We start from the raw sequence: 24506 nt of genomic DNA on the forward strand, positions 1-24506 counted from the left end.
GAAGACCTTGTCAAGAGACCAGATGCCCAAGACTGTCCAAAAAAATCCAGCTCCTAGAGGTATTGAGCCTAGAGGTCCTGGATGTTTGCTGGCAGTCATTAGTACTGATTCAAAAATTGTTTGATTTCCCTCCGGGCACGTGGGTAGGATTGCATTTCTCTGCTCCCTTAAAGCTAGGCACGGCCATGTGACGCTTTGGCCAAGAAAAATGTGATTAGTTTTTAAGAGCAATTCACATTCCTTTCCCCTTTCATAGATTGGCTACGCTTAAGACACAGTGGAGGCTCCATCAACCTCCGTCCGTAAAGATGATAAGGAGCAGAACTTTTTTAGTCCCGGATAGGATATGTGAGATAAAAACTTCCGTGGTTTTAAACCATTTAAGGTTTGGGGTACCTGGGTGGCTCAGTTGGTTAAGCATCTGCCGTCGCCTCAGGCCATGATCTCGGAGTCCTGGGATGGAGTCCTGCGTCGGGATCCCTGCTCAGCAGGGTCAGCTTCTCCTTCTCCCTCTGCTCCTCCCCCCGGTCGTGCTCTCTCTCTCAAATAAATAAATGAAATCTTTAAAAAGAAACCATTTAAGGTTTTAGGACTGTTCATTATAGCCTATTCTGACTGATACAAGGCAAAATGAGGTTCTGAGCCGTAGAAAGACCAGTTGGGATGGTTCCATGCTTTGTTTTTTAGCTGAGCCTTGTTTCCTGTGTATTGATCTCATCCATTAGAGAAGTCCATGAAGGCCCGTATCTATGCCACACTCACCACTACATTTTAGGAACTCAAATGTCTGTTGGGCAAATGAATAAAATACCTAACAGGAAGGCCCTGATCAATTATAAATTTAGTTTCTTATGAGGCTTCCGGATCTACAGCACACCACAGAACCCTGATGCACAACAAACTACCCCCAAAGTTAGTGTTTTAAAAGTTTTTTATCCCAATTCTGAATTCAGCTGGATAGTTCTGCTCCATGTCGCCTCTGCTGAGGCTGAAATGTCTAAGATAGCTTCTTCCCCCCCCTCCCCCGCCCCAATGTCTGGTGCTCTGTTGGCATGACTGGAATAGCTGAGGTTTGGCCAGACACCTCTTTCTCTCCACCTCATTTCTCCGAGTCACCCAACCTTTTTACGTAGTGGCTCAGGGTTCCAAGAGCAAATGTTTCAAGAGGACAAGCCCCAGTGTGCAAGTACTTAATCTCGCCTCTGCTTGATAATGTCTCAGGGACCAGGTCTCATTGGCCCAGAGTCAGTGTGGAAGGGGACAAGGAGAACAAACGCTTCGTTCACTGGAAGCCACCAGTGTTAACTACCCACCCAAACTTGTGATCCCAAGGCAGATAGCTGAAGTCACAATGCCTTGTTTTACAAATAAGGATCTGACCCAGAGGTTAAAATATTGGCCCAGGATTACATGTCTAAATGATAAATGGGGAAAAGAGTATCAGTTCATGCTGTAAATCTGTGCATACTGGCAATAAGTCAGAGGTTTGTTATGGTCTTTTACTATGTCTCATTGCCCTTTACTTATCTTCACACTAGTCCTCTCCTCCCACCACCCCCCCAATCCTTTTTCCTTTCCCGATTCTCGGTAGCCAATTGTGGGCAACTCTGAGTATCTATGCTCAGGAAGATACAGCGCAGATCATCCAAAATGGAATGTGTTTTGTAGCATTATCTACGTGAATAGTAGCTATTAGGTGAATAATAATAGAGCATGCTCCAGAAACTTGTAACATTTTGAAGAAAATAAAGAGGTCTTGTGAGGAAACCACTTTAGAGGACAGACAGTGTGCCAGCCCATAGGAAAGTGACTCTCACTCCGTCTCTCAGCTTGCTGTGGTTTAAGTTCTGTCCTCCCTGAGAAGGAAGGAAATGGTCGAGTTGAAGAAAATTAAGTCACCAGGAACTTGTAAGAAAGATCTGCCACAAGTGTACCCAAATTCACAATATCAAGAAATTGTTTCCAGCATCAATGGAGGCCTGAGGCATTTATTTAAAAATGTATATCATTCATTCATATATACATTCATTTTACATTCTTACATCTTAACATTCATCAAAAACTAAAGAGTTTTTAAGAATTTTTCAAAGTCTTGTACTGAGGCTTTGGCAATCTCTTCACAAAATATTTCATCAGGCACAGACACTAACTTGTCCAAAGAGATGTAGTTAGGTTTTGTTGGATCATATTGTGCTCTTCCTAAATAGGTAAGAAACAAATGCCTTTCTTTGACTTTAAACAACCTTGTATTAAATACCTAAAAAAGAAAAAAAAAGTTTTTAAAAACAACATTGTGCACTGAAAGATGAACAACTAAAATGTTTATTTGGCTAAAAATTTTAATTAGGCTAATAATTATAAAGGATTGACCACATGCTCAGTAACTATGATAAATGCCACAGGGTTTAAACCATATAGCTTCTGCTAAGAAATTATGATTAAAAAGAACAGAACAATTATAAAGTAATTAGGGCTATATTGTAGGCAAAGAACATTGGGTAATCCAGATGGAGGAGATGTTAAAATAGCAAATCCTCAGGCCCTGCCCCCAAAATACTCAATTTTTGTGGGGCCCACAGGCTCTCCAGGTGATTCTTATGTCAGAGTGACTCTGATGACTGCCAAGTTTGAGAACCAAAGTTAGAAATCAAGGTCCACTGGCAACAAAAAGTTTGTAAGATTTCAAATCTTGTGGGGCTTCCTTATTTTTGTAAAATTCCTGCCTGCTCCCTCTCTCTGACTAATATTAGAATGAAATGAACCTGGCCTCTAGGGGAGCAACTAGGGGAAGCACGTCTTACCCGTCTTGGGGTTAAAACTCCTAAGGAGTAGCATGAGTGGCAGCAACTTTAAAAAGGAATCAGAAACAGGTCAACCAGAACTGTTATGTGCAAGAGAAAATTCGTTTCATACCACTAAGTTTTTAAAGCACCAGCCAAAATTTAAAGCCTATCAGTTCCCCCACAGTCCTGTCAGTTAATGTAGTTTTCCTTTTTTTTTTAAAAACAGTATTAGCCAGACCCCTATGAGTCTGAGCATCCCAAAAAGGAAGTCACAGCTCTATAGCTGGGCTTCCCAGAAGCTAGGGTTTGGGGGGCCTAAAAGTCTGTGTTATTTAAACAAGTGATTTTGATGCATCTGGTCAAGTTTATAGTTTCCCCTACTTAGAAAGTTTCTGTCCATCTTTGAGACCCCACTCATTCTACTGACCACTCAAATGTCAGTTCTTAGAATGGGAGAATATCCTAGTTAAGAGCATGGATTTTTAAACCTGACTGCCAGAGTTCTAATCTTGTCTCTGTTCCTTGTTACCTGGGTAACCACCTTTGGACAATCCTTTCATGCTTACTTTCTTCACTTGTAAAATCGGGATAATAACAGTACCTATCTCATATGATGGTTGTGAGGATTAAATGAATTAATACAAGTACAGAGCTGACACACGGTGAGCACTTAGTAGCTATCATTATTTCTATGATTTTCCTACCTCTTCTAAATTAAATTAATAAGTTCTATAAGGTTAAGACTTATCTAAGTCTAGGTTAAGGTAGACTTAGACTTAACTAAGTCTGTCTGGTTAAGACTCTAATATTATGTAAATCAATTACATTTTAGAGACTTGTCTTCCACACTAGATTACAAATTCCACAAGAATACAGACTATGTCTGATTGATTTTTGCATCCCCAAATTATTTTATCATACTCTGTCACTGAATTATCTAACAGCCCAGGGGAAAACTAACTGTTACTGCTTTTTAGTTGAAGACCACTTACTTTACAATTGTTCCAATAAGCCAAATTTGTACCCCTGCACTTTTAGTAATGAATACATACACATTTGATGAAACAGAAAAACTCTCTATTAAGGGCCCATTCATAGTGAAGTATGATAGGTAAATAAACACTGCTATTTGTGAAGGAATTGTACCAAATGCAATCTAGTTCTGAGTTATATTAAAGCCGTATTTCTTTTGCCTATCTTTATATCAAGAACACATGTAGCAACAGCGTAGGGGGATCACTCTAATGAAATTCAATCTTTCATTTATCCAGTGAATATGGAGTGTCTATTCACATGGCAAACAGGAAAGAAAGGATGACTTTGATGAAATTCAATCATTCATTTGTTCAGCAAATACTTATCTAGTGCCTACTAAATGTCCCGATAGTTCCAGGCACCGGGAATCCAGCAGTGTATAAATCCGACAGGATCGCTGCTTTTAAAGAGTTAACATTCTTGTGGACAAGCAGATAATGTCACTTGCTAAAGAAGAGGAAAGTCTGATTAGCTTGGAAAACATAAATATGGCTTTGGCACAATGGCAAACTAGAAGTGTTTTATGCTTTTGTAGGAGATCATTACAATATGGCTCATTAACTAATGGATTTATTCATTCATTCATTCATTCATTTATTCATTCATTTATTTATTCCAATTATTTAGAGAGACCACACGACTGGGGAGAGGGGCAGGAGAGAATCCCAAACAGATTCCCCACTGACTGCAGAGCCCACCATGGGGCTCAATCTCAGGACCCATGAGATGATGACCTGAGCTGAAACCAAGAGTCAGACACTTTAAGTGACTGAGCCACCCAGGTGCCCCTAACTAATGGATTTAGATACAGTGTGAATAAAAAGTACACGTAGAATTGAAAGGACCTTTAAGGGAAGTGGTCTTTTCTAATTTAGATGGGAGAAAAACAAAATTGGGAATACGTTAGATTCCAACAGGCAGGATGAGCAATAGGTAACAACTATAGGGAACAGACTCGTCCCTTGTGTCTCCTATGGACATGTACATGTGTGCCCTAGAAGTTGTAAACTTTTCACAAGTGATCCCTCAACTTCGTTTGCTAGATGTGTTCTTGATTTAAAAGATGGGCAAAAGAAATATGACCTTACTACAACTATCAGTCTCAGAACCAGAATATATTGGTCCAATTCCTTCCCAAACAGCAAATCATTTTTGCAGCGGAACAGCACTATGCACACAGAGCAGTTCTGGACGAAGGGCAATGAGAACTTCCAGAGAGAGTTGTGCACTTGTTACCTGTGGGAACCTGACGATGAGGTGGTGGGGAATGCTCATCACATTGTGCACATAGTCAAAAGTCTCGGTAAGTTTCCTTTTATTTGCAGTCAACATCTTTGGGACTTTGGTGATCATATGTTGAATTTCATTATGTTTAAAACCTAGTTCAAGATGATAAACCTAAAACAAAGTAGAGTTGCTTGAATCACAAATGGAAACAGTTACTTTGCTAATATGACAGAGGACACACTGATTATTTTAAAATCTGAAATGAGGACATTAAAATCTGGAGACAGCTATGCCAATGCCCTCAAGGGTCCATAGCTTCCTGCTTCTGGGGTATCCTGAATTTCAAGCCCTTCTCCTGAGAGGAACTCTCACAGCATGGTGATCACCATGAAGATCACCAAAAGGAGCTATCATAACGATGAAACAGAATCATGGTGGATGTGGAAGGCCTGGTCAGGCTATCTGTCTGGGCCCTACACCACAGACCAGCAGTTAAGATTTTCAACGTGTTTTTGGAGCCTCTGCTCCCAAGCACACTCACATACATGTTATCTGGAAAAACCACGTCAAAATTCCAGACAGAGATGGTAAAACTAAATACCCCCAATGTGTGTTAGGTCCTCTGCTCCCCTACCAATCCACTGTTCTTATTACTCTGCAGGCTATGCCCCCACTAGATTATGAGCCCCATGAGAGCAGGGACTCTCTTCCTAGCACAGTGCATGGGCAGGTGTTCAACAAAAATTTCTTCAACAACTGGACATGAAACACTTTAAGCACCTCAGAAAAACAGGCCTTCTATCATAATTTCAAGTACTCCTACAGCTTTGTATACTAACTAGTCAGCTGTCTTTGGCTTTATACTACTCGCTTGGAGGAAGGACAGTAACAAGTGTCTGGTATGTCCTGTGATAGAACTAGAGCGGGCAGTGGGCACAGTTCTAAGGAGAGCAATGTGCTGGCCACTAGTCTCTTCACAGAAGTCTTCTGGATCCAGCCTCCAAATCTCATCTCCCACCGAGGTGACATAAACCTGGAGTCTCACACTGGCAACAGAGGCGGTTTCCAGGCATCGCCCAGATACCTAATGCATTATTCTAGGATTACCGGTATCGGGGTCTACAAGGTGATTTACACATGTAACACCTGCTCAATGTGTGAACATATTAACTAGAATAAACTGCTTGCTATTTATTTTATCATTTCCTATGTCCATCTTTTTAGAAATCACTTCTTTCACAATCTAGTGTTCTTTAAGAAGACAGTAGCAAAATCTATCCTCTTCTTAAGCACTTAAAAGAAAGAAGCTGATTTCTGAAAATCTTAAAGTCGACCTACCTTCATGTTTTCTTTCACGGGCTCCAGACTTCCAGTTAGTAGCCTTGGGAGACGAACTACCAGATCTCTAGTCTACAGTTATAAAACAATCTATTATTACTATACATGCACATTCAACTAGTTTGGGAAAACAAGGCATTACTAGGAACACAAAACTGAAAATCAAAATATGAGCTAGGAACCCTGAAAATACATAAACTTAATACTGTTTGGGGGGGAAAAAAAAAACTGAAAACAAAACTTAAGGCACCAACTTGATGGAATATTATACAATGATACAGTTATACATTTAACCTAGTAGGGTAATTCATTCTTATACAAAAATACCAGGCATTTACAGAATTCATATGGGCCAGGCATCTGTGAGAAACGTGAGGATTTAGGTTACTAAATGTAGCTCACATGGAAATATATAAATTCTCTTTTCTTTACCTTCTTCACGCTAAGTTCAAGTTCTTTCTGAAAAAATCCCAATCTGTTATCCAATCTTTCCACTGAAAAACTCAGCAAAAATGGCGCATTTCTGACCATCTGTGCAATATGTGCCTTACTGAAATTTTTTGACTGTAGATAAGCCACTCTAGAGAAACAAACAAAAAATACATGTACATACGATTAACATTTCCTAATGTCATGCTACTTTCCAAAGTAACAAACGAAAAAAAAGGATAAGTAAAAACATTCTATAATAATGGCCCAAATATGGTTAAAGCAAAATAAGCCCCCATCCAACGCTAGAATGGTTCCCATTTCTACTTAGAAACCAAATAATTCTGAAATCTACTAACAGATTCTCTTTTCAGTTAATCTGACTTATTTTATTACTTGGTAGAAAAAAATCAAATAGCTTCTGTTTAAGAATTCTTTGCTAAGAACATAAATCCATAAATTAAGAAAATAAGAGATTCCAAACTCTTTTTATAAAGACCCTCAAGCATGGCAGAAGTCGAGAGAGGAATTTTTTGGTTTATCAAATTTACTGAGTATGTATATTCATAAATAATTTTTACTATGATTTCCATTATGCATTTTGTTAACAACTGTGAAATTTCCTGCTAAGTTTCTGGGACCCAAAATATGGTAGTAAAATACAGAAAGTTTGACTATGAAATAACATTATTGATTTTTAAAAACTTACAAACATAGTAAAAGGCAGTTTTATTAAATGCCTAAATATACCAGGACACTATCTTGTTTAATTCTGACCAAATATAAAACAAGAAACAAAAACCTGTGAACCAGGTAAATTTCCCACATTGTATCTGAAGAAACACAGATTCAGAGAAGTTAAATAACTCCTCTTAGACCACCAGCTAATTAATGACCAAGCTGAGATTTGAACTCAGGCATGCCTATGAGATTTCTATACCATGCACCACTAGAGCTTATATTTTATAAGTGACGACTACTCCTTTAAGGGACTCCCTTAGAGGATATGAGAGAAAAGACCAATAAATTTAACTACATAAAAACTTAAAATGCAAGGCACCCCCCCCTCCCCGGCCCAAGCATCGACAAAGTCAAAACAAGTGACAAGTATTTACAACATGTCACAGGGAAATAACTAATTTTGTTAAAATATAGAAGAATGCTTACAAAGAAAGAAAAAGACTTAATTTTAAAATGGCAAAGGATCTATGTGATTTATAGAAAAGGCGATGTAAATAGAAATTCAACATAGGAAAAGATCCTCCAAATGTCATTTCTGAAACAACACTGAGGCATTGTTTTTATCTATAAAATGAACTGAAACCATAAAGTTTGATGACTCTGTATTAGTGAGGGTAACAGAGAAACGGGCACTTCTGTATGACGTTAGTGGGACCATAAACTGGAAAACCACATAACAAAGGACAACTTGTCGATATCTATTAAGATTATAAATGCACATACCCTTTCACCTAGCAATTCCACTTCTAGAAATCCGTCCTACAGATATATAGCAGTATGTGCAAAATGATATATATATATATACATGCGCACACACACACACACACACACACACACACACACACACACACATATGGAGAGTCACTGCAGCCTTGTTGTGGTAGCAGTGACTGGAATCAAGCACCATGTTTATCGTGAGGGACTGGATGATCCACAGTATGAACTAAACTAGCATTAAAAAAAGAGGAAGTCCAGTACAAAACTATCTCTAACATACAGTTAAGGTAAGAAAGTGGGGTGCAGAGTAGTATGTATAAATGCTACCAGTTGTATGTATGTGGCTTCATGTGTATTTGTACACAGATATACACATATGCTAATGTATGACAGAACATTCTTAGCAGGTCAAACAAAAACCTGATCTAGTAGCTGCCTCCACAGATGGGTCTCAGAAAGTTAATGAGGGACAAATATAAGTAGGTGGGAAGGAGGATTACTTTTTGTCCCCCCCTTTTCTTCGGTCACAGCAAAAATCAATATCTGACTAAAACATTGTCAAAAACTGTTGTCTACCTTGTGATAACTTTTTTCTTTTTTTTTAAAAAAAGATTTTATTTATTTATTTGAGTGAGAGAATGAGATAGATAGAGAGAGCACGAGAGGGGGGGAGTCAGAGGAGGGAGCAGACTCCCCGCTGAGCAGGGAGCCCGATGCGGGACTCGATCCCAGGCTCCAGGATCATGATCTGAGCCGAAGGCAGTCGCTTAACCAACTGAGCCCTCCAGGCTCCCATACCTTGTGATAATTTTTCTAATAAGAAACTAAGATATAAGGCCCAGCCAAAAAAAATTTAAATAATAAATGCAGGTTATTCATTTGAAAATTCTTACAAAGAACCAAATAATTTAAACATTTGAAATTTTCTTCAAAGGAAAACAAGTATATGAAATCAATGCTATTACAGAAATCCTAGAAATAAGACTACTGTACATACCAGAGACAAAAAGCTAAGTTCAATTAAAGATTATCATACTCTTGCCTCTTACAGTAGCTTATTTTTAGCTGTATGTGGATAAACCTATTAAAAAATTCCAAGTAATTAAAATAATGCTCCCAGAGTTTAGGAACCATTAGACTATGCTGGTCCATGAGAGAATATCCTCTCGTTGTTAGGAGCATGTGTGATCTTGAGCAAGTAACTTCAGCTTCTTTTAAACTCAGGTTTCCTTTACAAAATGAAGAGTAGGGAGACAGCATGGGCCGCAGCGAGGACTCCGCAGTTATAGACTAAGTGGGCCTGAATCCAGCTCTGTCACTCAACACTATCCCGCGTAATCTTGGGCAAATTATTAAAACTTTCTGTGCCTCCCCTGGAAAATGGGGATATTAATAATAGTGGTGCAATAGTCAGTGATACTGAAATAGTGCTGTATGGTGGACAGATGGTAGCTACACATGTGGTAAGCAAAGCATAACAGATAGCCTTGTAGAGACTTGTTGAATCACTGATTCAACATTGTATGTCAACTATACTTCAATTTAAAAAAATAATATCAGCATAGTAGGCAGTCTCTGAAATGGCTCCCAATAATCCCCACCTCCTGGTATGCACATTTCCTTTGAATAAATCTTGAACAATAGGGCAAACTGGTTTTTGAATGGGAGGGATCAGTGTTCCAGACAGTCAGGAGAAGCAGAGCTGGATATGTCAGACTGGGTTTCCTAGAATCATTCGTTCTCTCCGCTGTAATAGTCTGTCTATATTATACCAGAAGGTAAGTCCCATGAAGAGAGAGGGTGTGCACGTTCAAGTCTAGCTCAGTGCCTTGCATATACAGGAGCTCCAACTGTCAAGTCTAGCTCAGTGGTTCAAGTCTAGCTTGAGTTCAAGTCTAGCTCAGTGCCTTGCATATACAGGAGCTCCAACTGTTCAATGTACGGAATCCAGTTTTTTGTTTAGTTCTTTTTCCTAATTCAGACAAGGCATTGGACTCTGATGTTGTTCAAGGAACTGTGAAGTCCTCTGAAATGCAGTGAGGCTCACCATCAGAGTAAGAATAATCTGGGGATGAAGACCAGAGGCAGACCAGTCAGGAGACTGTTACAACAGTCTTCATGTGAAATGGGAACCCAAGGTGATCTTCACAGTGAAGATTCAGAGAAATACACTGACTGATTTGAGAGATTAAAAAAGAATTGACAGTTGATTTACTAGATGTGGATACTATAAGAAGAGAAGCCAAAGTTAACACTAATGTTTCTGATTTGGGCAACAAGGTGAACAGTGCTCCTATTCAGTGAATCTGGGGATACAGGAAAGACTTAGGTGCGAAGTAGGGAGGATGATAAATTCAAAAGGTGAACTTAGGGACAGGGGCTCTGTCTTGTTCTCTGTGGTGTTCCCAGTGCCTAGCAGGGTTCTTATCTCACAGATCAATACTATCTCATCTCACTGTATTGATTCTCACAGATTTAATAAATTCTTTGAATGCTGAATGAAGTACAAAGATGTTTACGGAAGTGCTTTTTAAAGAAGAAAAAAAGGAACAACCAAAATAGCCAGCTTACGGAAATGATTAAGCAAATGATACAATAATGTGCCAAGAGGATATCAGATGTCTACCATCAAAAACTGCCCAGAAAATTAAAACCCACAAAAGTTCAGGCTTTCATAACTCTACGTGCACTCTCAGGTAATTTAGCCATGTGTTGATGGATTAAAAAATTTTTTTTATTCCAGTTTCTGAAGAGAACCTGTTGAGTGTTGACTTAGCAGTTAGTTGAACACATAAAAATGAGAAGTCAAATAAAAGAACTGTTTTAGATACTTAATCTTGATCAAAGAAAGTCCGTAACCAAAAAAAAAATAATAATAACATTCATGTTCATTATCAGCCAATCCTTAGCAGCTAAGACTTAAAAATAACTTAGACATATATTTTCTTCATAACCACTTCATGGGTTATGTGAAAATCACTGTAAAAGCCCTACCTGGTCTAAGATTTCAGGTCTTCGGAGAAAATAGCATAGTTTTTAGTCAGGTATGTTCCCAGCTGGTTAGCCTCTATACCTAAATCTTTAAGAAACATGAGGTTTTGCTTAATGGTCTTTTTTCAAAATCCAGTCGCAGAAGGAGGTTGGCTGCATCTGGATGTTTTTCTATCTTCGAGAGATCCACTCCTATAATAATTACAAATACTGTTTGAAGATAACTGTTTAGCTAGGTCATTAAACTTCATACATAAAAACACAAGGAATTACTGATGCAGATCAACAACCTGTCCAAAAGAGAACTGAGACAGGCAATAGAAACTTCTAAATATATTTAAACTAAACTAGTTGCAGAAATAAAATTAATTAAAATGAAAACATAGTACTTATGTCAAAGTCACATATAGAGGAAAACAATTCATTCAGGGTTAAATTTCTACCTGAAACAAATTCACCAAGTCATACTGCCTAGCTAGGATCATCATCTTTATCTATGGTTCTTGAATATTGCTTGAATAATGCTTATGCGCCTCCTACTGATCTCCACAGTAATTGCTTAACTGGCAATTCTACAGTGTACAAACCCTTTAAATAAATTGTTATTATCTTTGACATTGTCATTTCCTTAGTTGTAAGTATTATTTTTCGAAATATGTTTATGATCTCCTCCGGGTTGGGGGGAGGATAAAAATAGCCCTATGTCTTACTCATTGTAATCTCCAGGTCTTCAGCATGGAGACAAGTACCTCTAAGGAGCACAAAAATGTCTGTGTGAGAACAGGTGAGGCATATACAGCCCTCAAATATACAACAAAGCAGAAAGTATACAACCTTTGACCTTCACGTATCCTTATAATCTTAATTAGTCTAAGTAAGTGAGACAAGGCATAGGAGAAAGAAAGAAGAGGGAGAAAGCAAGTTGTTACTTTAAAGTATTCTCTGGTTATGGATATAATTAGATGCAATGTTAATTAGGCAAGGAATCAAAGTACCTGTAATTCAAAATTCTCATTAAAACTGAGCGTTTTGGGGTGCCTGGGTGGCTCAGTCGGTTGGGCGGCTGCCTTCGGCTCAGATCATGATCCAGGGTCCTGGGATCGAGCCCCGCATCGGGCTCCTGCTCAGCGAGAGCCTGCTTCTCCCTCTCCCTCTGCCTGCCGCTCTGCCTACTTGTGCTCTCTCTCTGTCAAATAAATAAAATCTTAAAAAAAAAAAAACACACAAAAAAAACTGAGCGTTTTATTCTCTCATTTTTTTTCTTTTTATCTGATTAAAAAAATAAGCATGGACAGGAAAGCCCTCTTCTTTACGTTGAGAGTAAACATTTGAAGATAATCTAAAACCTTAAGGTTAGACTTAAAATTTTATATTCTTAAAAATATTTCTTCAGATGAAAAATAACTCTCAAACTGATTTCCAGATGCAACTTTCAAGTCTTAAATATAAAAGCAATGAAATAAAAACATTCTTTCTTTAATGGTGTACATAACAAGAAAAATAAGTAATTTCATATATTATTATATCCAAACATAATTCTAAGCCCAAATTTCTTGATATTAAACAGGCATTGATATAAGATGATCATGACCAGAAAAACAGATTACACAAACACACACACAGAATGAAGACCAGAAACAGAGACAGGATCAACTAAATGAATAAAATAAAAAATTAGCATACAATAATAATGGCATTTCAAATTAATGGTGAAAAGATACACTATTCATTACAATATAATGAGACCACTAGCTATACGTGTGAAAAATAATTGTTTCTATTGCTACACTTATCACGGTGAGCATGATGTAACATACAGAACTATTGAATCACTATGTTGTGTATCTGAAACTACATGTCAATTTTACTTAAATAAAAAAAGTTCCTTCTATACCTTACACAAAAGATGAAGCATCTAAATGTGTACTAACTCTAAAACTACTAGAAGAAAACAGTTTAAAAAATATTAAGCATGACTACATAAAAATATAAAACCCATGTATGGCTTTCTGTAATAAAGATATTTGCATAGGAAAGGTGGGGAAAGCTATTCAACAAATTGGTGATAGGGTTACCTCTGGAAAGTGGAAAAGGGTATGTAGAGAAGGTGAGAGCTCTTTCCCTTATAGTACTTGCATTATTAACAACTAGTTGAAATTCTAATTTTAAAATAATACTAATAAAAATAAATTAGTGGATGGATACATAAACAAGACAGAAACTAGTTCCAAATCTCTGTGATAAATGTAGGAAGGGGTGCTTTGAAAATAACATATAGGGTTCAGACTTGGAACTGAACTTACTCTTACAGCTGACCTGTGCTGAAGTGCCTTGCTCAGCATGAGCCGTCACACACTGACTGCGCTCAAACAGAAATCCTGAAAAGCTGCCTTTTAACAGCAATAGGAGAGCAGAATCTCATCAGGAGAGCACACTGCTGTCAGCACAAATCACTCGGGCTTACTCAAGATTAACTTGAAAAAATAGTCACTGAATTCCCACTATGGACCAGGCACTTCTGGTAGGCTCTGGGGATATAACAAATGAGTAACACACGCCTCTAACTTCTGGGTGACCGCAGTCTGAGTTGCTTTTATCCATTCAGTAACTACAATTATTACCACTGTATTCAGTTATGGTTACACATATCTAGTGTATTCATCAAGGTCTGGCAGGCAGCAGATATTGCCCTAGAAAGTGCGAACAAAAAGAACTTTAATGAAGGGTCTTTACACAATGGTGTGACAGATGAGGGAGCGAACAAGGGCACCCCTAGTGCTCAACAGACAGGGAGCAAAAAATATTCCCTGAACCCAGAGGGAACTGCAAGCTATTAAGAAAGGGCTGCTCAGGAGGCGCTGTTGTCATGGAGCGAGGCAGTTACGGGACCCAAAGCAGGGAAGGAACGGGGAAAAAAATATACTCCCACCTGCCTTCCCTCTCCTCCTGCAAGTGCCTCCCACTGGCTGAAGCTGCCCAGCTTTCCAGCTGGCAAAGAAGCTCTAGTGCATGGAGACTGGCCTCCTGGGACAGAGAATAGGCAGAGTAGGGCAGAAAACAGATCTGAGAAGCAGACAGGCACGGGGACACACGGGTCCTCAAAAATACTATCTGACAAGGCAATCACGGCTCCTCCGCGGTACTGTCACTTGTTACTTCCAAGATGTGCTGTTGACATATCAACATACAGAGAAGGCACGGCTGCAACATATATTCCAAAACTCTTAAGTATGCTGTAAATTATTTAAAGGCAAGGGCCACGTCTTCTGTTTATCTTGTATTAGCCCTGGCACCTATCATAAGGCTGGGGAAGCTGTTCTAGAAGGAAGGTGACTGGCTCTCCTCTTTGTAGCAGATGTCATCTTTCTCTCCCCTTTGAAGCCGCAGAACACTTTGTTTGTATGTCTTATGTAGCACTTCTCACTTTACCTTTCATCCTTGCAGTCCAGTTATTTTTATATATGTATATTTAGATACTTCTGAGACTTGAAGCTTCTTGAGAACAAAGGCCATTACCTGCACATTTGTGTAACTTGCACAGGAACAGGGAAGTAAACAACTGTAATGCTGTTATTAGTGCTAGAATGGAACTAAGCCGGGGTGATGCGAGGGTCCAGAGGAGGGCCACCAAAGAACTTGAACTAAGCTTTCCAGTGGTCAGAGCTGGCCAAACCAAAGGAGAGAAGGGGCAAGGAGTAAAGCTGAAAAGGTAAGTAGGGGCCAGATTAGAGCGCTGACATCCCGGGGAGGCTTTGAAGGATTTCCAACAGGTCACTGACATAGTCAGATTGGCATTTTAGAAAGAGAACTGATATTTGAGAGATCATCAGAGCAATGTTGCTGATAAGATGGCTATCAAGTTAGGAAGCTCCTGACTTTCCAGTGAAAAATAAGAGCCTAAAGTATGGCAGTGACTGGAGAATGAGAGAAGCAGATGAATTTGAGAGAGAATCCCTTACCTACCCTGTTCCTCTCAATCCCCTGGGGAGAAAGGAGGTTTATCATCTGGGAAAATGAAATCAGAGATGTGCCAGAGCTAGGGATAATGAGAGAAGCAGATGGCTGCAATAAGGTGCTGGACTGAACAGAAGAGGACTAAGTAAAAAGTCTGCGGTGAGATCCCCTGGCTGTCTTCAACTATCCAGACCCCAGTGCGTCCTCCCAGCCAACAAGCTAAAATAGTTATGGAGCAGGCCTAGACAGAAACCATCCACAGTAGGGGGACAGTGGGCTCCAGGAGGAAGGGCAGGGGGTGGTGGGGAAAAGGAAGGAATTCCTCATCTGGTAGGGTTTACTGCAGGAAACACTGTCCTGACAGGCTGCTGGAAGGTGTGAGAAAATTTGGCCCGAGAAATAAAGAAAACTAATCAAAGGAAAAACAAGAACTATTAACAACTATGGAAAAATGAAAACAATCCCAGAGAGCAGCAAGCTATATTTACAGTCATAATATAATCGCTGACTGATGATTCATCTAAAAATCGTCACCATAACTATACTGGGCAAACTGAATAGGGAGAAAGTATGTGTATACATACAAGAGATCAACCAATGTCTAAAACTGTTGAACCAAACAGCACTATAAACAATGACATAAACAGAGATTAACTACAAACAGAAAGAGCTGTAAAAGTTAAGGAGACACCTCTGGGGAATAGCATGAAGGTCAGGAAGGATGAAGCAGAGTACGGTTTTTCACTAGAAGCTTTTTTCACACTATTTGACTTCTGTTCATCTCGATAAAGATTAAAAGTGCTGATCTGAACAATGTAAGGCAAAAAAGCAAATGAGGAATACACTGAAGAAGTACCTGTAGGTTGGTGAGACTTACACTTACCCAGAAGCACTAACTTCTGCAGAGTCTCAGAATGATCTACGTAGTCTCGAAGCGTGAACGTATCTGGGGGCAGTGGAGGGTCTGCGATAATCTGAACGGCCTCCTCCTCGGAAACCGGCTGCAACGGAGACACCGGAGGCAGGTCGTCCAGTGCTTTGAAGCCAGCCATATAGAAAGACAGGGGCGGTCAGCTCTCCAGTCTGTACACCTAAAGCGAAACCTCTTCCCTAGTTTGCTTCTTTTTTAAATCTTGGGATCATTTCAGAACTAAATATCTGACAAGTTCAAATATTTTCTACCCTCTAAGAGGTAAGGCTAAGACTATTTAGAGAAATCAACCACTGTTCCTCCAAGATAAGCAATCTGTTGGTAAGTTTCTATTCATAAGGAGGAGGTCCTACACAAAATTCCTTTTAGCTCACTTTTAATCAACAGGTAAGAATGCTAAAAATCAATCGACCTTCCAGTACATTTTGAGATAGATTCTACCATAGCTTGTTAAACTGGCCCAAAGTACAACATATTCTATCAGCCTGATTTGTATGAGTTAGAGTCAATTCGATCCTGAAATGTCTTTTGATGGAATCTCCTTTCCTCCAAGTTATTCTCAAGTACGTCTTTAAAAAGACTTCTGTGATTGTTTCTACCACCTGTAGTCCTTCACTATGGACATGACCCTCTCTAGCACAGCCCTGATTCTGAGATTTTGTTTTGTTTAAACCAAATGCGTAATGGGAGACACTGGGAACTGTAACCTACCTTAAGCTAAAGAATGAAGACTATGATTTTTTTTGTTCTATTTTTTGCTTCTCATAACTACCCTTTATTTCTTATAGCCAGTCTTTCCTCTCTGCCCTCCTTGACCCTGCTGTCTTTCATATTCTACTTAACCTAATATTCCCTCATTGTGGTGAAATATTCCTTGCACGGGAATATTCCCAGAATAGGAAGCATAGGAGAGGGAGGACTGACTTAAAAAGTGACAAGGGAGCTTTTTGGGGTGTTCTATTTGTGTTCTTTTCAGTTTGTTAATTGTGGAGGCTGTTACACTACTAGATGTGTTTGTCAAAATTCATAAAACTCTACACTCAAAACTGATGAATTTTACTTGGATAAAATTATATCCTAATCAGGAATATCATATTAGAATAAATTACACCCTAGTAAAACTAACTACCACCTGAGAATTTTTTATAAATTTAAATAATAAAGTATTTAAAAAGCAACTGTTACACATATATCTAGAATATAATATTATATATATATTAATCTACAAACCTTTTTTCTCAGTCAAGTAAGTAAATGAATAGAACTGGCATTGTTCTTTTTCTTACTTGGTATAAAGTATGACCTGAAATAGGCTAACAGACTATAAACAGTTAACCTGTTCAAACTACCAAAGTGGGGCAGAGGGGACTCTTCTGGAAGTTCAGAATTACCTTCTAGAGACAGCTCAGAATCAAAGTTGGGTATTTTTTGTGTCTTCTGTGTCTGTTCATTCATGGAAGGAAGCAGAGTACTTTGGGCAGAACCAATCTCTTGCCTACTTGAGTTGGTAGACTGGGAACTATTCCATAAGGAGGAAGTCCTATAAGTCTTGAATCCCCACTGGCGAAAGCAATTGTCAGAGGACATCTGTGGCTGAGCAGAAAAGCCATGCAACAACATTCTTCCTGGTCTCTGGAAATGTTTTCCGCATTGTGTAGCTGTAATGAAGCTACTCAATTTAACTGAATTGAACCATCTGGGTATCTGTTGGGCTGACAAAGCCATTTTTCTTAAAGTAGCCTACAAAGGAAATATTAACCACCAAAAAAGAGAAACTTACTTGACTTAAATGTTTAGAACAGTACTCAAACAACAAAATGATAAACTGGAAAATCTTTTTTCTAATTAAAAAATGTTTAATAGACTTAGATGATTAGAGCAGTCACATGTTAGTTAAGCACAGGAAAAGCCAAAAACAAGACAGTCCCAGTTACAAACCAAAAGACAGAAACTTCTGAACTGGAAAAATAACAACTGCTTTACAATATAAAAAAAAAGCAAAACCACTGGTATAAGAAAACCATTTAAAACGAAAATCTGTAAATGTTTAAATTACAGCTGAACCCAATAATCTGTTAATTTAATATTTAAAGGAAATAAGGTGATGCAATTAAGTGTTCTTGAAATTTGGTTTGAAGGACATTGGTTTGAAGAAGCAGATTGTTGATCCAAGACACTGAATTATGCAAATGCATTTTGTTTATGCATTACTCACAAACTAAAAAACAAGAAGAAATCTACTTTGTCCTAAATGAATTATCACTGTCCTAAATATCATCACTGTTATCTAGAAGATTGTTTCTTGGTTAATCCTCAGGGCTGAACACTGTTGATTATTTCATATAAAGCTGTTCCTCAAAAGGGCATTGAACAAAACCAATTTTGTCAAATTCTGCTTTTTGGCTGTAGAAAAAAAGAAAAAGAGAAGCCTTCAAAAACAAAAGGTCAAAACTAGCAAGCAAAATGAAGTGACAGAAATACATAAGCAACCAGTAAAGAATACATGAATATTTTGACCAAAAATAGTTGTTTTTAAAAAGATTTTTATAAGGAAGGGCTGTTAATACTTTAAGCTCCAGGATTATGAAGAAATTTTATATTTAGACAGCTTAATCAGAAGAGTAGATTTGATGCATATAATTTTATGTTAAATAAGATAATCCATATAACACACGGCATGGAGTCCAGCATACGGAAAATCCTCAACAAATGTTAGCCATTAGTATTATTATTGATTACACATCCATATATAAATGAATTCTGAATTAACTGTAGTATACAACGTTTTTATTTGTTTTTCTACATATTGGAATTCAGCTTGTTTTATGCTCACAATTAGACAGATATTGAAAGTCTAACCTCCTCCTGGAGATCTGTAATTTAGGGAAATCTCCTGAAAGAGCTTTACAAAAGTGAAAGTCTCACTGTCATTCTGAAATGATTTTAGAAAGGAAATAGGTCGGCACACCAGGCTTATGGGCTAGGTGCTTTTTGTTAAATTCTGGCAGGAAATGACCCGCCAAATCTGTCAGGTTTTCCCTCAAACCTACAACATTCATTCTCTGCACAAAGTCAGAAGGGAGTAAATTGGAAGCCAGAAGACCTCAGTTGTGCTTGTTGACAAGACTATTACTTGTGGTGGTGGGCACACTGCAGGCCCATGATGGGGGTTCAATAACTATTCTTGAAATAACAATTTTTGGGGGCGCCTTGGTGGCTCAGTCATTAAGCGTCTGCCTTCGGCTCAGGTCATGATCCCAGGATCCTGGGATCAAGCTCGCATCGGGCTCCCTGCTTGGCGGGAAGCCTGCTTCTCCCTCTCCCACTCCCCCTGCTTGTGTTCCCTCTCTCGCTGTGTCTCTCTCTGTCAAATAAATAAAATCTTTAAAATAAATAAATAAATAATAAAAATTGTTTAAGGGGGGGTAAATCGGAGGGGGGAGACGAACCATGAGAGATGATGGACTCTGAAAAACAAATTGAGGGTTCTAGAGGGGAGGGGGGTGGGGGGATGTGTTAGCCTGGTGATGGGTATTAAAGAGGGCATGTTCTGCGAGGAGCACTGGGTGTTATGCACAAACAATGAATCATGGAACACTATATCAAAAATTAATGATGTAATGTAAACATTAATGATTAATGATGTAATGATGTAATGTAATGATGTAATGTAATGTATGGTGATTAACATAACTAAAAAAATTTAAAAAAGAAAAAAGAAAAAATTGTTTAAAAAAATAACAATTTTTTGAAAAGGTTATGGATACAATAATGTGATTCTTAAGGTCCCTATCAGCTTTAAAATATTTTGACTTCTAAGTTTATCTAAATATTTCACCCTACTTCAAAGCAAACTTCTGAAATCCCACATTCACTGTAAAGCCTTTCCAGGCTCAAATTAATACTCGTCCCATAAAGCTCAAATTAACTTTTGAATTCCATCCATATTTAATGACCTTTATGCATTCAACTAATGTTTATCCTGTTTGTATTTACAAGTGCAGTATCCTCTCTACATCATCATTTCATTGCTGTATGTACCTCTTAACAATTGATGAATTGTTCGTTCACTGGACCAGGGCTGGGTCCTATCTCTGGACCCACCCTCCCAGTGACTATTCCCCATTAGCCCAGAGACTTGCATGGCTCCAATGTCTGTTGGATGGAAATGAATCAGTTGCAACTATGATTAATTCCTCTACTCAGTATTCAAATGCGGATAAAGCACTTGCAACGTGCACAAAGGCCCTGCGTGGTGCTAACAGTAAATCTAACACGACTCCCTCAGGAAGATTCAAGAAAAAAGCCCTAAAGGATTCTGCATTAAAATATCATATACCAGGACTTGCTCTAATTCTTCGCTAAGAAAAGGAATTGTCACTGAAGTACTGTTTTCCCAGGGTTCAAGATTTCTAACTCTGTAAGGCTAAGTGAAGTCAGGGGATGAAAGGAGGTGTTGAGAAGATGGCTTCGTAATCAGGGGCCCCTCGTGAATGCTACACGCCCCTCCTAGGCCATTTTAACAAGTCCCCATAGCGAACTTCCGCAGGAAGCCAGCCGCCACGCTAGGCTTCCTTCCGCGCCCTCCGCAAAAGGCGCTAATAAACAAGCATGGTTGCGTTTTCGTCTCGTCGGCCAGAGAAAAAAACAAAACTAAACTAATCGCCCCGAATGGGCCGCGGGGACCCGGGAGCCATGAGGCCCGGGCCGGCCTGGACGTGGGTGGGTCCGGACCCGAAGCCCACCGGGAGCGCGCCCCGAGCGCTCCGACGGCTCCCGCTTTACCTGTGGCGAGGCGCACACTCCCGGTTTGTTTGGGGGGGGGGCCGCCAGGCTGGCCCGGCCCGGCGGACAGTCCCGCAGCGTCTCACGGCCGCCACTCAGCCAGCCCCGCCGGCCCGCGCCGCCGCGCTCCCTCGCCCACGTGGACTGCGGCCGGAGTGGGCGAGACCATCTGCGAGGCTGCGCGGGGGGAGAGCTGGCGGCGTGCGGGGTGGGGAAAGAGCCGGCCAGGGGTCACAGCTTCCCTTCTCCCGCACGCTACTTACCTTAAGCCTCGTCCACTGGGAATGTGAAGACGCCACGAGTCCGCAGAGATGCGGCTCCCGGAACGCCGGCGGCGATACTGCCGGCAGCGCCCCCCCGCCCGAGGCCGCGTTGGCGGCGCCGCGACCCCGCCCTCCCGCGCCTGTCCTTCCCTCGGCTTCCAGCCTCTGCTCCGCGCCAGATCCGGCCCCATCGTCCCGCTGCCCTCCTGCAGCGGCTCGTCACCTCCGGGGTCCCAGCCTCCACGGGCCGGGACCACCGCCGCCGCCGCAGGACGGGGAGGCGGGCCATGGCGTCCTGCGTGGGGAGTCGGACCCTGAGCAAAGATGATGTGAACTACAAGATGCATTTCCGGATGATCAACGAGCAGCAAGTGGAGGACATCACCATCGACTTCTTCTACCGGCCGCACACCATCACCCTGCTCAGCTTCACCATCGTCAGCCTTATGTACTTCGCCTTCACCCGGTGAGACGGGCCGGGCCGCGTGGAGGGAGCGCCCTTGGGCGACGGGAAGGGGCTGGCGGGAGGCGGTGGTGAGGAGCGTGGGCCGGTGGAGCTCTGGATGAGGAATCGGGCTGGCTGTTCCACGCACACACTCGCAGACCCACCGCCCATCAGCTCCTCCGCGGGCGCGGTGTCTCACAGCACATCCAGCTTCCTGCCCTACGGCGCTTCTGGACTGGCGTTCGCCCCTACTCTCCAACCCCCACCCTCAACCCCCACCCTATACTACCTCCTATACAGCGCTTCGGGCCACATCAGGAGCACTCGCGGGTCACCTAGCGCGATGCCCACCTCTCCAATCGTACTGAGCATCGCTCCCCACACACATCACGACGCGCCCCCCTCCTCTCCAGTCACCGTCCCTACGGAGCACACTGTATGAATCATCTCCTGTGCACCACTTTGAGCACATACCGCTACACGCTGAAAGCACCCCGGTCCACAGCGTTTTCACGCACCATACACAGGCCCAGGGCACAACCAGGACCCTTCCTTTGGATCTCTTCCAGTATTCACTACCGGCCATGCACAAAATGCACATGTGAGTTGCACTACCCAGTGTTGCCCATGCAGCACCTCCGGTATCTGTGGCACACAAACCATCTAGCATAACCCTTCCCCCAGCCTCAAACAGACCACAACACAAATGATGTAGATCTGTATCAAAGCTGACCTTTCCCCTTCCAGCGCAGCTGCTACCTATCACCTCTTGTGCACATTGCTGCACAATGAGATATTGTCAAGCAGTTGTGGCAGTGCCTGGTGCATAGTAAGCGCTGTGGAAGTGATAAATAAAACCCATAAACCTCAGCATAGTACAACTCTTTTCTCCCTGAAGACACACACACACACACACAGTCGCTCAAAGCTCTTCTAATATATACTTGTGCACAGGAGCTCTCCAGCCCAACTCTTGATACCTACATCATATAACTAGTCACTGAACATGTGGCCCCTCACCTCCAACCCAGCGAAATATTCCATCCCAGGTTCGTAATGACATACACACTGTGGGTCCTACTTAACAAGGATTTGTATTTTCTGACTGAACCCCTTTAAAGGAAAGGCATGCCTACCACACTCTTATGGCTTAAACGATCAACCCAGAGAAGTGTAGTTGTGGAGCCAGACTGTTGGCTTCAAGTGTCTGTGTGTCCATGGTTGAGTTTCTCAACCTTTCTCTGAGCCTCAAGATCCACACTTGTAAAATGGAGATAAAATATGTACTTACCTCATACGGGTTTAGGAGTAATAAATGAATATGTGTGAATGCACTTAGCAGAGTACCTCATTCACAATGCACAATTAATGTCAGTTACTTCTCTTAGTATTTTTATCTAGCAATCAATGATTCTCGTTCCAGGTCAGCAGAAAATGTGCAGAAGTATATTGAGTGGTCACAAGCATTGGCACTTACGGTATTTAGTGGGTGGAGATTAAGGACGCTAGATGTATTATGTGACACACGGGACAGCACTGTACAACAAAGAATGAACTGTCCCCTATATAAATGCTTGTGTGTGCACATATACCTGCAAGATATACACATGCACACTTGCACACACGCAAGTGCCGGGGGTGCCTCCATTGGGAATCACTGCAATCTTTCAGATTTTCATAAAATGAAGTATCTTCCCACATCACACTTGTTTCTTACCTTCACAATCCATTTGACTCTTGGGTCTTATTTTGTGTTTATCTGTTTGCATAAATCTACCTAAAACTATAAAGCATATGTAACGATTACTCTTAATGATTGAGGGATACAGCTTCTACGATTGTAAAGCCTTCCGCTAATTCTGTGCAGTGGGGTAAGACCAGACCTATCCATAATATCCAACCAAGAACATATTTCTAGCCTGGGAGAAAACTCATTCTTGTCCCTAATCACGGTTCCTCTCAAATACTTAATTCATCCTGTCATCTGATTTTACTGCTTAACAGCAGTGTGGCCACTTAATTTTGCTAAGCCTCAGTTTCCTTATTGATGTGTAAAACGGAAATACCTATTAATACCCCATAGGATTATCTGTCATGAGGATTTAGTTCCCATTTTTTTTAGAGGATCTGTGTTTAGATCAGTGCATGCCACATAGTAAGTGCTCAGTAAACATTAGCCATAACTGCTACATCGTTTCATTGTATGCTAATGTCTTCTAAATTGTATTTGTCAAGGAGCGAGGAGGAAGTATGCTCTATTATTGAGAAAAAGGATGAAGGCAGTGAAATAGTGGACATTCCTTTGCTTGGATAACACACATGTCTGTTTAGTATTAAGTTCGGTTTAACCTCATCTCCTGTGTGGGTTGACAATGACGGAATTAGTGCAAGAGTCTCTTTGGACATAAGAAAAGTAATTATGGTATTTTATTCTAAACAGTGAGAAAAAGAATGAGCGGTTTGTTTCAGCCTTTTATCTTTAATATTATTCTAGGTCCTCTAAGGATAGATCTCTCTTCCTCTTTCCTATTACAGAAAGTCACATTCTTCTGTAATTTCCCTTTTACAGCATATTCTGCCAAAGCAGTCGATAAACTGCAGCAGAGAATATGAATTTTAATAGCTTGTCAAAAGTAATAGAAAAGGCATAATCTGAACCTCAGACTATGGTCTTTTCCAAAAATAATAATCATTTTATTTCTTCCAATAATTTCATAAAGAGAAACCATCTATTGAAGAACTCATTAATAACAAGTTTCACCTTCTATAAAATCATAAGCACCCTTGGTGCAGTTGGTACTTACTACCTCTTACTCATTTTTTGTAATGATTTGTGACCCTTTAAAGTGGGACATTACAGTGATCGC

At 40.5% G+C, this 24506-nt stretch overlaps 2 protein-coding genes across 2 annotated transcripts in view; one reads left to right on the top strand and one right to left on the bottom strand.

The window, feature by feature from the left end:
- Positions 1 to 1955: 1955 nt before the first annotated feature.
- Positions 1956 to 21087, bottom strand: MTERF3 (mitochondrial transcription termination factor 3). Its single transcript, XM_027608230.2, is given in 9 exon segments — positions 1956 to 2257; positions 5055 to 5216; positions 6384 to 6455; positions 6816 to 6963; positions 11265 to 11383; positions 11386 to 11453; positions 16099 to 16251; positions 17538 to 17886; positions 20932 to 21087. Coding segments are annotated over 8 exon segments (1251 nt in total). The 5' UTR covers positions 17872 to 17886; positions 20932 to 21087; the 3' UTR covers positions 1956 to 2062.
- A 164-nt stretch (positions 21088 to 21251) lies between these two features.
- Positions 21252 to 24506, top strand: part of PTDSS1 (phosphatidylserine synthase 1) — a 62893-nt gene continuing 59638 nt past the window's right edge. The window contains 1 exon segment of the mRNA XM_035727145.1: positions 21252 to 21660. Coding sequence (XP_035583038.1) covers positions 21482 to 21660 — 179 coding nt within the window. The 5' untranslated portion in view covers positions 21252 to 21481.

This window comes from Zalophus californianus, chromosome 4 (genome assembly GCF_009762305.2).
Source record: "Zalophus californianus isolate mZalCal1 chromosome 4, mZalCal1.pri.v2, whole genome shotgun sequence".
Classification (NCBI taxonomy): domain Eukaryota; kingdom Metazoa; phylum Chordata; class Mammalia; order Carnivora; family Otariidae; genus Zalophus; species Zalophus californianus.